Here is a 15000-nt window from a genome sequence, read left to right as displayed (position 1 = left end):
TCCCACAGTGCTTTGCTCTAATTACCTGCAGAAGGTTTGTTCGTATGCGTTTGTCCGTACACTGCTTGGCGACCTCTTTGGCGAGGCGTGTGACCTCGTCGGAGGCTTTGGCGATGTCTTTGGCACACTGGATGAGCGCTCTCTTATTCCCGCCGCTTCCTCGGACCAGTCGAGACATCTCGGCCATCAGCAGAGCCATGCGCTTGGCGGCGCCGATGATGTCATTACCCTGCAAAAACAGTCATCGTTTAACTCATCCTTCCCTCAAATCCTTCCCTCAAATCCTTCCCTCAAATCCTTCCCTCAAGGGTCAAAATGACCCGAAGCCCGAAAATTATACTTTTTTTTTTTTTGTCCAGAAAGCTTATTTTATTTAATTTTTATAATATTTTTTCTATTTTTTAATGAATTTTTTGGAAAGATTTTTTGTTATTTTTAATTGTATTTACCTCTACATTACTAGATTTGATCAATAAATAATAAATAAATAGTAATTTAGTAATTTAAAGCACACATTCTTTCAAAAAAACTCACAATTTCATGTCTAAACCTTTTAAATCAGCTCAAAATATCTTACATTGGGTGTCTTTGCCGACCTCTTGTGGAAAAAATTATAATATAACATGATATTTCATGACTCTAGCCACTAGATGGCCTTATAACTCTATATGGAGCAAATGAGCTGTTCCGCTGGGTCCTAAAGTCAGTTTCACTTCAGTGTGCATTCAGATACACATGTAGTAGATCATTTTTTGGTAAAGTTTTTGCATGTTTAGTTAGAATTTTTAGCATTTTTAGGTTTTTCTATGTGTACTGAAGCATTCCTCGCATTCCATTCAATCCAATGGGGGTCAAAATGACACGCGAGGGAAGGATTTGTTACTTTTTAAAATTAGTTCAGTCACAAAACTCCACAAATCCATAATTTTTTTTTGGTGTGTATTCATGGTTCAACTGCGACAAAAGTCCTGGGGTCTTGGACCCCTCCGATTGAACACTCAATTTGTAAAAAACAATAAATAAAAAAATAAAAACATTCCAGGTCAAAATGACCCGCGGGAAGGATGAGGGTTTTAATAACTCGCATGGATCCAAACACGTCAGACTCTTTGGGACTGACCTTGCTGGACCACTTGCGGGCCTCGTCGTGCAGCTGCCGGGCCGCCACCATCATGGGCTCGCTGATCACTTCTCCGGCCTGCGTCTCCGGGAACTCCTCGTCCTTCTCGTCGGGTGGTGGAGGTCTGGGCGGAGGCACTTCACCCTCCGGCAGCGGCGGTTTCGGCGGAGCCGCGGTGTCGCTGATCTGAAGAAGAACCAGCGTTCATGTTTAAACTCTTCCCTGTGTAATGAGTGCATGTTTCACGTGGTAAACAGTTGTGGTAGTGAGGCGTGACCTAAGCCAGCTCGCGCTATTTATACAGTGTGTATTGAAGCACTCATTAGAAAGAAGCAGTCAAGCACAGGAGGTGACAGTAACTGTAAGTGTTTTTGTATTGTATAATCGTATCAGTTGTAGTTACTAGGAAACAGTGTTTGTTTACTTTACTTTATAGTCCCATTCCTGGGAAATTTGTCTCGGACAACATGAACCAGTACACAACTTCGATCACACACACAACACAGTACATAGCATTCAATAATCAGAATATAACAACATTCCAATAATAAAAACTAGCAGTATCCTACATCAAAAATCCTACATAGTTTACGATGCTCACGAGCTGAAATCTGAAAACTGTTGTCCTATTGTTAAAGGGTTAGTTCACCCAAAAATGAAAACTCTGTCAGTAATTACTCTCCCTCATGTTGTTCCAACCCTGTAAGACCTTCGTTCATTTTCGGAACACAAATTAAGATATTTTTTATTAAATCTGAGAGCTGTCTCACTCTTCACTTTAGTGAAACTTGCCGGCCCAGAAAGTTAGTAAAGACATCATTAAAATAGTCCAAGTGACTACAGTGGCTCAACCTTACGTTTATGAAGCGACGAGAATACTTTTTGTGCAAAAACAAACAAAAATAACGACTTTATTCAACTATTCATTTCCTTCTGTGTTTCTCTGAGTGAGTTCACTAGTGTAACAGCGCAGCGCTTCTGGGTTACGTCAGAATCGGAGGCTCACTATTGACCGACGCTGGTCATGTGATGAGACGGCTCACAGATTTAATAAAAAATATCTTCATTTGTGTTCTGAAGATGAACGAAAGTCTGACGGGGTTGGAACAACATGACGGAGGGTGCGGTGAGGGTGCAGTGAGTCTGCGGTGAGGGTGCGGTGAGGGTGCGGTGAGTCTGCGGTGAGGGTGCGGTGAGGGTGCGGTGAGTCTGCGGTGAGGGTGCGGTGAGTCTGCGGTGAGGGTGCGGTGAGTCTGCGGTGAGTCTGCGGTGAGGGTGCGGTGAGTCTGCGGTGAGTCTGCGGTGAGGGTGCGGTGAGTCTGCGGTGAGGGTGCGGTGAGTCTGCGGTGAGTCTGCGGTGAGTCTGCGGTGAGGGTGCGGTGAGTCTGCGGTGAGTCTGCGGTGAGGGTGCGGTGAGTCTGCGGTGAGGGTGCGGTGAGTCTGCGGTGGGGGTGCGGTGAGGGTGCGGTGAGTTTGCGGTGAGGGTGCGGTGAGTCTGCGGTGAGGGTGCGGTGAGGGTGCGGTGAGGGTGCGGTGAGTCTGCGGTGAGGGTGCGGTGAGTCTGCGGTGAGGGTGCGGTGAGTCTGCGGTGAGGGTGCGGTGAGTCTGCGGTGAGGGTGCGGTGAGTCTGCGGTGAGGGTGCGGTGAGTCTGCGGTGAGGGTGCGGTGAGTCTGCGGTGAGGGTGCGGTGAGTCTGCGGTGAGGGTGCGGTGAGTCTGCGGTGAGTCTGCGGTGAGGGTGCGGTGAGGGTGCAGTGAGTCTGCGGTGAGGGTGCGGTGAGGGTGCGGTGAGGGTGCGGTGAGGGTGCAGTGAGTCTGCGGTGAGGGTGCGGTGAGGGTGCGGTGAGGGTGCGGTGAGTCTGCGGTGAGGGTGCGGTGAGGGTGCGGTGAGGGTGCAGTGAGTCTGCGGTGAGTCTGCGGTGAGGGTGCGGTGAGTCTGCGGTGAGGGTGCGGTGAGTCTGCGGTGAGGGTGCGGTGAGGGTGCGGTGAGTCTGCGGTGAGGGTGCGGTGAGTCTGCGGTGAGGGTGCGGTGAGTCTGCGGTGAGTCTGCGGTGAGGGTGCGGTGAGGGTGCAGTGAGTCTGCGGTGAGTCTGCGGTGAGGGTGCGGTGAGGGTGCGGTGAGGGTGCAGTGAGTCTGCGGTGAGGGTGCGGTGAGGGTGCGGTGAGGGTGCGGTGAGGGTGCAGTGAGTCTGCGGTGAGGGTGCGGTGAGGGTGCGGTGAGGGTGCGGTGAGGGTGCGGTGAGTCTGCGGTGAGGGTGCGGTGAGGGTGCGGTGAGTCTGCGGTGAGGGTGCAGTGAGTCTGCGGTGAGGGTGCGGTGAGTCTGCGGTGAGGGTGCGGTGAGGGTGCGGTGAGGGTGCAGTGAGTCTGCGGTGAGGGTGCGGTGAGGGTGCGGTGAGGGTGCGGTGAGTCTGCGGTGAGGGTGCGGTGAGGGTGCGGTGAGTCTGCGGTGAGGGTGCGGTGAGTCTGCGGTGAGGGTGCGGTGAGTCTGCGGTGAGGGTGCGGTGAGTCTGCGGTGAGGGTGCGGTGAGGGTGCGGTGAGGGTGCGGTGAGGGTGCGGTGAGTCTGCGGTGAGGGTGCGGTGAGTCTGCGGTGAGTCTGCGGTGAGGGTGCGGTGAGGGTGCGGTGAGTGTGCGGTGAGTCTGCGGTGAGTCTGCGGTGAGTCTGCGGTGAGGGTGCGGTGAGTCTGCGGTGAGGGTGCGGTGAGTCTGCGGTGAGGGTGCGGTGAGTCTGCGGTGAGGGTGCGGTGAGTCTGCGGTGAGGGTGCGGTGAGTCTGCGGTGAGTCTGACCTGCAGCTGCTCCAGGTCTGGAGGTGGAGGAGGGAAGTCCGGCTCCTGAGGCTGGAACGACTCCCTCACTTTAGCCACGGCACTCAGGATCTTATAACCCGAGTCCAGGAAGCCCCTCTGAAGGCCTGGCGAGGAAGACAAGGGTCATGACTAGGGTCACATGATGAATCGAGACAAAAAACTAAATCGTGTTGTGTGCGATATTGCCAAAAACTTACATATCTCGATATTTTCTTGGATTTTATCGATAACGATAATAAGACAATATTTTGCTTAATTGTCATTTGGGAAACACTTTACGGTTACACTTTATTTTAAGGTGTCATTGTTACAGTGTAATTATATATTTAAGTACTGAGTAATATTAATTAACAACGCACTTACTATAGGGTTAGGATTAGGGTTTGGTTGAGGGTTAGTTGCATGTAATCATGCTGATATTTGGAGAAATAAGGCACTCTTTTGTGTGAGATTAACTATATTAAATGATATAAATATAAAAGACATACAGATGTAATTTTGCCCCTTATCTTGAATACTGAGGACATTATAAATGCATTTTAATAGAGTAAATCATACAGTGAAAGTGTGTGCATTAAATGCACAAGTGCACTAGTCTATCATCACGTAGTGTATGTGTGCGATCTCTAGATGTGTTTCTGTAAAGTGAGGGACATACTCGATAATGTCAGATCGCACATAATTTAAACAACAATCACGATATTAGTGTAGACGATATATATCACACACCCATAATATGGCTTACTGCAATTTAAATAAATATGCACCGCGTGTTTCAGACAGAAGCGCAGCACAGTGTTTATTTACACGCTCACTGTTTTTCAGTGTCTTGAGTCACAAACTTAATCGGAAGAAGTGCCTAAAAATGGGCTTTTGTCAACCAAAGGGTGGTTTGCTTTCTGACCCAGTTCAAAAAGCCCAACTACAAGTCTCTATCATGTAGTGGCTTCCACAATGAAGTGAACTTCTCTCTGTGTGTCTCACCTGGGTCCTGTATGTTGCCGGCCACGGCTTTGGCGTCCATGACCATTGGTGAGATGGTTCTGCTGAGCTCGTCGGAAGCCGCTTTCACTGTTTCTCTGAACTTCGGGTCCTCCGAGTTCTCCACCTCTCGTTTTGCCACCAGCAGGATGCGATTGGCTCGTCGGGCGATGCTGGTTGCCCCGGCGACCAGCATCTGAGGCTGGTGATTGGCCATTGCTACCTGACACTTGTCCAGATCTTTCTTAATGGCGTCTTCTGATGCATCCAACAGAGACCTAGTGTCGATCGCTTCATCCACCAGACCTGAGGGAGAGAGACGGTCAGGACGTGTTCTAGTGGCTTAAATTACTGTAGATCATTTCTGAAAATTATAAACAACAGTAAAAATTGTCCCTTTGTGAACTTTGTGATTTCAACCTATTTGTACTATTTTTTTCACATAATTTCTTCAAATTTATTTTGATCTGTTGAAGACTGTAAGCAAATAATATGAATCGCTTTTTGATAACTTTCTGGCTAAAATAACCATTTGTGGATCAAGCACTAAGATAATTCCTGAAAATAAGATAAAAAAAAATAAAAAAAATTGTAAATTAATAAAATGTTAAATGTAAAATAAAAAATACAACAATAACAAATATAAAAAAATATAAAAATAACTTAAAATAAATACATCAGATAGATAAAAAATAAACAAATTGTAAAAATGTAAAATATAGAAAAAATAAATGTAAAATAAACAATATACAATATATAAACAATATAAAATTATACAACATACAATTTAAATTAAATTAAATAATAATAAACACATTTATACAAATACATAGATAGACAGATACTGTAGATAGATAGAATCTCCTCTGACAAAGATTATTTACTCAATCAAATAAAATAATAAAATATAAAATGAATAAAAAAATGTAATGAAGAAAAATGTATATACATTTAAAAAATTATAATTAAAATAGAACAATATAAAATACAAAATAAAATTTTAAAAAAATGAACAAATATAAATACATTTATACAAATGGATGGATAGACAGACAGACAGACAGACAGACAGACAGACAGACAGACAGACAGACAGATAGATAGATAGATAGATAGACAGACAGACAGACAGACAGACAGATAGAAAAACAGATAGATAGATAGATAGATGGACAGACAGACAGACAGACAGACAGATGGTTGTCACCTGTCATTTTCTCGACATTGTCGATCCACTGATTCTTCATGGTCTCGAAGTGCTCGTAAGCCGCCTGGTTCCCAGGATTCTTCAGGAGGATTCGAGCTGCGGAGATGACCTGCAGGACAACACCAGTCAAAATCACACTTATTTCCCGTCTCGTGTGAAGAGGCTATGAGCGGCGGCTGGTTTCTGTGTTACCTGTGGCGTGAGGTCTCGGGCTGATTTGACGGCGGCCTGGATTCCCTCCACCGTGCTCCTGTTAGCGGTGCCGACGGCGGCGGCTTTCTCCGCTGTAGCGCCCAGACGACCCGCGTGATTCTCGAAGTTAGCGGCCCGCTCCTCAAACACCTGTTCACATCAGAACACACACACCATCAGTCACACAGGAGCCCGGTCTCACTCCAGCATTATCACCATATATATATATATAACCAGTTACGTTTTTTAATGAAGTTGTGTATTTTTTTGTATGTATTGATTTAATGTTCAATTGTCAATTGCTGTTGTTTGTAATGTGCAATGGTGGCAAATGAGTTTAATTAATAAAGTTTTCTAGTCTAATCTGATCATTAGAGAGTGTGAGTGTGTGAGTGTGAGTGAGTGTGTGTGTGTGTGTGTGTGTGTGTGTGTCACCTCTTCTCTGTTGGGTGTGTCTGGAGGAGCCGTCGCTGCCACAGCCAATAGTTTGACAGGTGTTGTCGTGTCGCTGAAGATGTCAGACACTTCTTGAGTCATGGCTTCCTGCATTTTACCCTTCAGATCCTGCAACAAACAATATATTTTAAAATGTCATTTATTCCTGTGATCAAAGCTGAATTTTACTCCATTACTCCAGTCTTCAGAGTCACATGATCCTTCAGAAATCATTCTAATGATGATTTGGTCTAGAGAGGAAGATTCATATTCACTCACCAGCAGGTGGAGCTCTTTACTATATTGTTCTGCATGTGTGATATTGAATATGATGCTTGGTTGTTCTGTTTTCATGCACTTATACGTTTTTTTTATTGTTTTTTTAAATAGTGATAATTGTGTATATACATGTACATTAAAGGGACTATTTAGCATTTAGCATTTTTATTTTATGTGAAGTCCACCTTTTTTTTTTGAAGTCCACAAGTTAGTCAAGGTTTCTTGCATCACAATCTAGTTTTTCATGATGCAAGAAACCTTAACTAACTTGTGGACTTATATATATATATATATATATACACACACATTATATACATATGTAATATACATACATTATATAACTATATAAAATAAAAGCTAATTCAAAAAATCTATAAAAAATAAATATCATCTAAATTTAATAGAATAGTTATGATAATTCACATGACTTTATCAAGTCATTAAAAACTGAATGTATGTTTACATGTAAATGATGCTAATGAGCTCATGGTTGTGATGTGAGAATATTTCTGAATGTTGTTTTCGGAGGTCAGGCTGAACTGGGAAGGTGTTGTTAGCATGAGTTTGTCACATTCGTACAGCAGTGGATGTCTTACTTTGAGAGCGTCACATTCGTACAGCAGTGGATGTCTTACTTTGAGAGCGTCACATTCGTACAGCAGTAGATGTCTTACTTTGAGAGTGTCCTGCAGCTGGTGAGCGATGGCACGGGCCTGTGGACCGTCTCCCTCTCCGCGGGCCGCTAGCTCGGCTAACTGTCCCATCAGATGCTCCACCTCCTCACACTTACCCAGCAGCTCGTGCCTGTGGGACGCCGGCAACGCATTGGCCAGGCGACGCCCCTCGGCAACCAGCCCACGAATAGCAGCCTGACCTACAAGTACAAATGACAATGTTGCTGTTTGCTGTGAAAAAGGTTCCCAAAGTCCAGCGGGAGTTCTTCTCTATATCAGTGTCAGTGTTTCTGAACTCCTGAAACGCCTCCATTGTAGTCTTGAGTTTCTTCCGGGAACGAACACGTCACGATATTCCTCATTTAAATAATTCATACACAGAAAAAATGGGCGGGGCCTGGTTGAGTTAGTTAGTAGTGCGCTGAAACCAAGCGGCAACCTCCGTTCTCTCTCTTTAATCCGACACTGAAGCAACTTAAACTGCAATTCATCGACTGGCCACTAGAGACAGGCTGCAAAAGAGAGTCAATCCCATAAACCCCCATGTTAAAATGGCCAACTTTACAGCAGAAAAAAAAAGTGTTTACAGCCTGGTACAAAAAGTGGTTTTGGTCTGTATAGCTAATTTTGCCCTTCATGACGACTGTGAGGGGGGTGAATTTTTTTATAACTCATCCGTTTAAATTATATTAAGCCTTAAAGTTCTGCATAATTAAGGGCGTGGCCACTTGAGTGACAGGTGGATTGCCGCTGATGTCACTACTAGCCGTTTGTCTGCTGTCTGTTAGCGTCACGTCACCTCAGCTAATCTGCCTCGCTGCCCATTTTCGGTTATCCGGGAGTGACGCGCTGCCAAGATGGCGACGGCCGGCTCCGCCCACTTTGGGCTTCAAAAATGCTCTTCAGAAACACTACGGGTGACGTCACGGACACTCCATCCATATTTTTATACAGTCTATGGTATAAACTGGCGGCTATGGTAAGGGGCGGGACATTTCCCAAACACGCTCGAAACGCTTGACCAATCACAACACACTGCTCCAGCCAACCAATCAGAGCACAGTGTGCTTTTCAGAAGGAGGGGGTTCATAGAGACAGGAACTAAACAGAGCGTTACTGACAGACTGGGAAGAGAGGAGCCGCAACAATGGAGAACATAAACATTCAAGCATGAAAACATACAAAATCAAGACTTTGTAAAAAGGCATAATAGTAAAAGTAAACAGGGTGAGAGACGCACCGACTCCGCTGTCGTCCAGCGTGGGGTTGTCGATCCACCTCTGAGCCTGCTCGATCTTGCCCTCCAGGTGAACCGCTGCTTTGGCCGGGCGAGTGTTGGCCACGGCTTTGCTGGTTTTGGACTGTAGATTCTGCAGAGCTGTGGCGATCTGTTTGGCCAGCGCTCGAGCCTCAGGGGAATCACCCTTACCTCTGAACACACAGCAGGAAAACACAAGATGAGCTCATTTACAGCTGACGGGGCATCTGGACCAGGCTCGTTCACAATGACGTTCCAGTAAAGCCTCATTCAAGCAGGAACGAAATTAAATAATCTAGACCCTACATTATTTGTATGTATGCGTGTGTGTATATATATATATATATATATATATATATATATATATATATATATATATATATATATATATATATATATATATATATGTATGTATATGTATATGTATATGTGTGTATGTAGGGGCTAGATTATTCTATAAAAAATAAATAAAAAATTCCAGGCTGTTTATATAAATATAAACAATAGAAAAAAATATCTCTCTAAATAAATGTTATTATTTAAATATTATTTTTATTTTATTAAATTATAAAAAATTAAATGAATTAAGAAATGTAGTATAGTAATAATGCTAAGAATTTAATAATAATAATAATAATAATAATAATCATCGGTTTAGTTTGTCTGGTTAATACAATCAAATGTTTAAAAGATACTTTAAAAGTTGTTCTTGAAGAACTTATTTGAAGTAACAAATAAGAACACAATTTAATATACTTCTTAATGTTTTTAAAAATATAATAGAACATTCAAACTTTTTTTTGATTAGCATAAATAAAATGTAAATACTATTAATATTATTTTTAATTTAAAAAAATATTGTTTTTGATAAAATTATTTAAACACTTATAAAACTTTGTAAAAAAATTTAATGTAAAAAATGTCAATATTATTTTTGATGAAAATATTTAAACAAATACGTTTAAAACATGTAAATGTAAGCACTTATTAAATAATAAATTTAGAATATTTATAATTATTATTTATTTAAAATAAATTGTAATTAAAGTAATTATTTTAAAATTCAAGTACAGTAACAGCATCAACAAAACACACACAGCATCTGACTCATATATCCAGAACCTTTGAACAACCGTTGCTTAGCAACAGTCAAACAGTCAACAGTCAAACAATGGAAAAGCAGGATTCCTCATGTGGGAAGCAATGGAACATCACACTAATATTCCTAAGATTCGGGCCAAGAATCCCCACAAAGCCTTCAACTCAAAGTCAAGATGTTGGAGGTGTACGTACGCTTTCTTGAGCTCTGAGAGTTTGGCGGTGAGCGCTGCGATCTCGCCCATGTTGCGCAGGATGTCGTCGCGCTCCTTGGGATCATCGCAGAGATCCCCGATCTTCCTCGCTTCTCCCAGAAGAGCCCTGATGTTCTCCTCTCCTTCGGGACCTCCGTGAGGATCCGCCAGCCAGTTCTGCCGTCCACAAAACACAAACACAATCTTTTCCTCTCCGTTTTGTACATGATTTTGGATGCCATCAAACTCTCAATCTTGCAAAATATTTAAATCGCATTTAATTCAGTGACCAGTTCTTCCTCTGAAGTGCTTTTAATACCCAGTAAATGCAGTTTAAAAATCTATGCAATCCAATCAAACTCAAACTGAGGCCTTGTCCACACTAACACGGTTTTGTTTGAAAATGCATCTTTTTTTAATCCAGGTTTGTGTCTTCTCAATGATGACTCTGACTCCTGTATAAGTTCATTACAAAAGAGAACGACGTTTGCTGGTAGAGAAAACAATAATGCAGAACTGGTTTACTCCGCACATGTGTGCAAAAACATACTGGATTCATAGCCTCCTCAGAATAGTGACCTGTGAATGTACAACAGCACAAATGAACAGAGCTAAACCTACAACCAGTGTTTTTCCTCCAACATATTACATTATATAAAGGAATGAACATATAAACCCTTTTTTTCCCCTTCAGATTGTTAAATTATTGATATGACAGTAGCCGCGTTTCCATTACCCTTCAAATTGCGCAAATTGTAATTGCGAATGGAGATACGGCCAATGGAAACACGTCAATTTCGCAAAAACTCGCATTTATCGCAAAAAAGTTTTCCCGTTCGCATGAGGAGGTTTTTCAGGCAATTCGAAAAAGAAATATTTCGCAAAACTGCAATGGAAACAGTTTTTGTGCATTTACAGGTCACATGACGTAGATGACGCGGTGTGATTGGACAGAATACGAGACTGAGTTCTTTATTAAATTCATATAAGACAAAAGAATGACAGGAATAATGGATTCTAAACCTCAAATAAATGCCATGATCAAGACCTGGAAGCAGATCTGAGGGAGAAACACCCAGAAACTCCTCATATGTGCCGCTCACAAGTATAATAAGGGTCGTTCCTCACCATTAATGCTTGGAAAACACACATACATCTCCTTCTATTAATAATAATGGCCAGTGCAATGGCTGGGATATAGCACATAAACCTCATGGTTTTTGGAATGATTTTACTGATCGCAAGAGGAAAAAATGAAGTTTTAGTCGCATAACATCGGTTAGTGGAAACGCCGTCATTTCGCAATCGTTTTTTGTCGACATTTAGAAAAAAAAAAAGAAAAAAATTATAATATTTGGCGCAAATCTGTAATGGAAACGCGCCTTGTGTCTCCCCTTTTCCCTGTCTGTTTGTTTGAATGCATGTTATTTTGTTATATCTAAAGATAATAAAAAGTTGATCACAAAAAAAGAAAATGAACTGCATCTTTCTCTCTGCGTTTTGGCCTTCGCTCCACAGAGACGGAGTGTTTATTAATGAGAACACTCTCCAAAGTGGATCAATTTGAAAGCGTTGTAGTGTGGACTGTCCAAAACTGAGGTAATTGAAAACGATGACGTAAGTTTAGTCATGTGACGCATATTGTACCAATGGATATAAATGTTTATAGCGGTATTGTGCCTGTTATGTGCTTTTCACTTTCACACTATTGCTAAAATATGTTACTTCACACACTCTTCACATCACAGTCCTGCAAACATGACAGAAGGTTTACTCACATTTGCACGTTTTAGACCAAACATATAATGATGAGTGAGAGCGACCCGGACGCTTCAGTGAATGCGGAGATATTTTGCACAAAAAAAAAGATCCTGTCAGAAGAATTGCGCCATAACTTTATTATATACAGTACAGGCCAAAAGTTTGGACACATTACTATTTTTAATGTTTTTGAAAGAAGTTTCTTCTGCTCATCAAGCCTGCATTTATTTGATCAAAAAAAACAGAAAAATAATGTAATATTGTGAAATATTATTATAATTTAAAATAATTGGTTTTCAATTTATTATACTTTAAATTATCATTTATTTCTGTGATGCAAAGCTGAATTTTCTGAATTCTCCAGTCTATCACATGATCCTTTAGAAATCATTCTAATATGATGATTCATTATCAAAGTTGGAAACAGTTCTGCTGCTAAATATTTTTTCATAACCTGTGATACTTTTTTAGGATACTTTGATGAATAAAAAGTAAAAAATAAAAAATATAAAAATAAAGCAGCAAATGTTTTAAAAATAGAAATCTTTTGTAACAGCAATATACACTACTGGTCAGTCATTTGGGGTAATTTTTTTTTCTTTTTTTTTTTTGAAATAAATCAATACTTTTATTCAGTGATAGTGATAGTAAAGAAGATTTATATTATTAGAAAATATTTGTTTATTTTGAATAAATGCAGTTCTTTTTAACCTTTTATTCATCAAATATATTAGGCAGCAGAACTGTGTCCAACACTCATAATAAATCAGAATATCAGAATGATTTCTAAAGGATCATGTGATAGACTGGAGTAATGATGCTGAAAATTCAGCTTTGCATCACTGGAATAAATTATTTTTTTTAAATATATTGAAATTGAAAAACCAATTATTTTAAATTGTAATAATATATCACAATATTAAAAAAAAAATCTGTATTTTTGATCAAATAAATGCAGGCTTGATGAGCAGAAGAAACTTCTTTCAAAAACATTAAAAATAGTAATGTGTCCAAACTTTTGGCCTGTCCTGTATTTTTCCGTCTGTCTCGTCTCAGTGAGCTTTCGTGAGGGTTTACACATGCGCAGTAAAGGGGAATTTAGTGTTTTCCAAAAGTTTCTCATCCGCACTGAAAACGCCAGTGTGGACGGAGAGCGTTTTTAAAACGATAACACAGTTTTGAAATGTATCCGGATTAATGTAGACCAGTGGCGGCTGCTGGTCTCTCAAAGAGGGGAAGCTCATTTTCGGCCGACATCATAAAAACTGTCCATTTATTTATATGTAAATTCTACGTTCCTTTTCAAGAAAATGCTCTGTGACCCTGTCGTACAACTAGGCGTCACTTGACCAGTGTCCTCTCAATGGCCAGCAGAGCTAAGTATAAGTGTATAAATGTAATAATATAATAACGGTATAAATAATAATATAATAAAGTATAATAATACTACTACTACTAATATTTTTTTTATTATTTTAATAATTCTTTTTTACGGGAATGTATGAGAAGGAGATCGAGTCAGCCGACCTGCTATATGTATAAACTCGTCTTTGAGATGAACGTGTTCGAACGCATTTTTAGTCAATAAAATGTTAACACAATAGTACATATTTGACCATACATTTTTTTACATTATAGGGGAAGCCGAGCTTCCCTTGCAGTCTTCTGATTTAGACAAGAGTGGGATTCATCCAAACAGGACGTGTGTCCAACACACACACACACACGCTCACCTGAGCGGCGTCGATTCTCTTGGCGATGGCTTGTTTCGAGCCGGTCATGGCCTCCAATTTACGTGCCGCGTTTTCCACTTTCCCCGTGAGAACATCCAGACCCTGAGAAACCTGCTGTGCTTTCTGCATGGCCACCGGACTCGCTCCCTGACCCCTGCGGAGAGATCACACAGGTTAAACACACGACACACAACTGAAGAACACTATGTTCCGGATTCACAGACAAGGATTAGATTCAACCTTAGTTCAATTAGGACATTTAAGTAGCTTTTATACATATGCCTTAGAATAAAACATTACTGGTGGGAATCTTGAGACGAAACAATGGCACTGACATATTTCAAGATATGCTTTCAGTTAAAACTGCTCAAACATGCATTTTAGTCCGGGAATATCTTAAGCCTTGTGTGTGGAACCGGGGAAATGTGTCCCAGATATGATTAAGCTTTCAGGAAAACAGATGAACATCTGCGGATGGAACTGAAGTCATTTCTTCTCCATCACTCATGGGACCAAATATAAACATTTTGCTTTAATCCGTGCAGCATACAAATTAAATTGTACTTTTTAAGTAAAAAAGAAAATATTTAAATATTATTTTTGATAAAAAATATTTAGACATGCATACCTTTAAAACTATCTCTGATAAACAAAATATTTTAACTTAGATCATTTTTATTATTAAACTTTTTTTTTATTTTGGTCAAAAATATTTAAAAGTAAATACTTTATTATTTTTGATAAACAAAATATGTGAATGTAAATATTTTATTTACGTTTGAAATGTAAATATTTATTTATTTAGATTAAAATATACTTTTAATATTATCTTTGATAAACAAAATATTTAAATGCAAAAATGTTTAATCATATTTCTGATATTTAAACATTTTCAATATTATTTTTGATAAACAATTCATTTTAATAAATAAATAAAATAAATAAAAATATATTAAAATTAAATCAAATATATTAATTTTTTTTATCAAATAATATTTATATGTAAATACTTTTAATATTTAATATAATATTGTCACTTTCATAATCTTTGCTTTTCACGAAGCATTATTTTGCTGTGCTGCCTTCAGCTATGATAAAGAAACATCCACTCTTGCATTTCGGGGGTGGAGCAATGAAGAGGAGGGGCAATGAGGGGAGGGGCAATGAGGGGAGGGGCAATGAGGGGAGGGGCGTGTCTGTACGGGTCGACCTCAGATATCAACAGTGTTCAACACTGACTCTCAGGAATCGCTTACTGCC

General features: G+C 40.5%; 1 protein-coding gene across 1 annotated transcript in view; it reads right to left on the bottom strand.

Annotated features, from left to right (window-relative positions):
* The window catches only part of vclb (vinculin b), a 44142-nt gene that overhangs the window by 2375 nt on the left and 26767 nt on the right, over window positions 1–15000 (bottom strand). Inside the window, exons 9-19 of the mRNA XM_082152404.1 lie at window positions 13741–13894; window positions 10248–10423; window positions 8937–9127; window positions 7697–7896; window positions 6744–6872; window positions 6309–6458; window positions 6117–6225; window positions 4913–5215; window positions 3908–4032; window positions 1121–1306; window positions 26–229 (exon numbers count right to left, since the gene is read on the bottom strand). Coding sequence (XP_082008530.1) covers window positions 26–229; window positions 1121–1306; window positions 3908–4032; window positions 4913–5215; window positions 6117–6225; window positions 6309–6458; window positions 6744–6872; window positions 7697–7896; window positions 8937–9127; window positions 10248–10423; window positions 13741–13894 — 1927 coding nt within the window. The remainder of the gene's footprint in view (window positions 1–25; window positions 230–1120; window positions 1307–3907; window positions 4033–4912; window positions 5216–6116; window positions 6226–6308; window positions 6459–6743; window positions 6873–7696; window positions 7897–8936; window positions 9128–10247; window positions 10424–13740; window positions 13895–15000) is intronic.

This window comes from Leuciscus leuciscus (assembly GCF_965113295.1).
Source record: "Leuciscus leuciscus genome assembly, chromosome: 21".
Classification (NCBI taxonomy): domain Eukaryota; kingdom Metazoa; phylum Chordata; class Actinopteri; order Cypriniformes; family Leuciscidae; genus Leuciscus; species Leuciscus leuciscus.
This window is presented reverse-complemented; position numbering and strand designations above follow the sequence as displayed.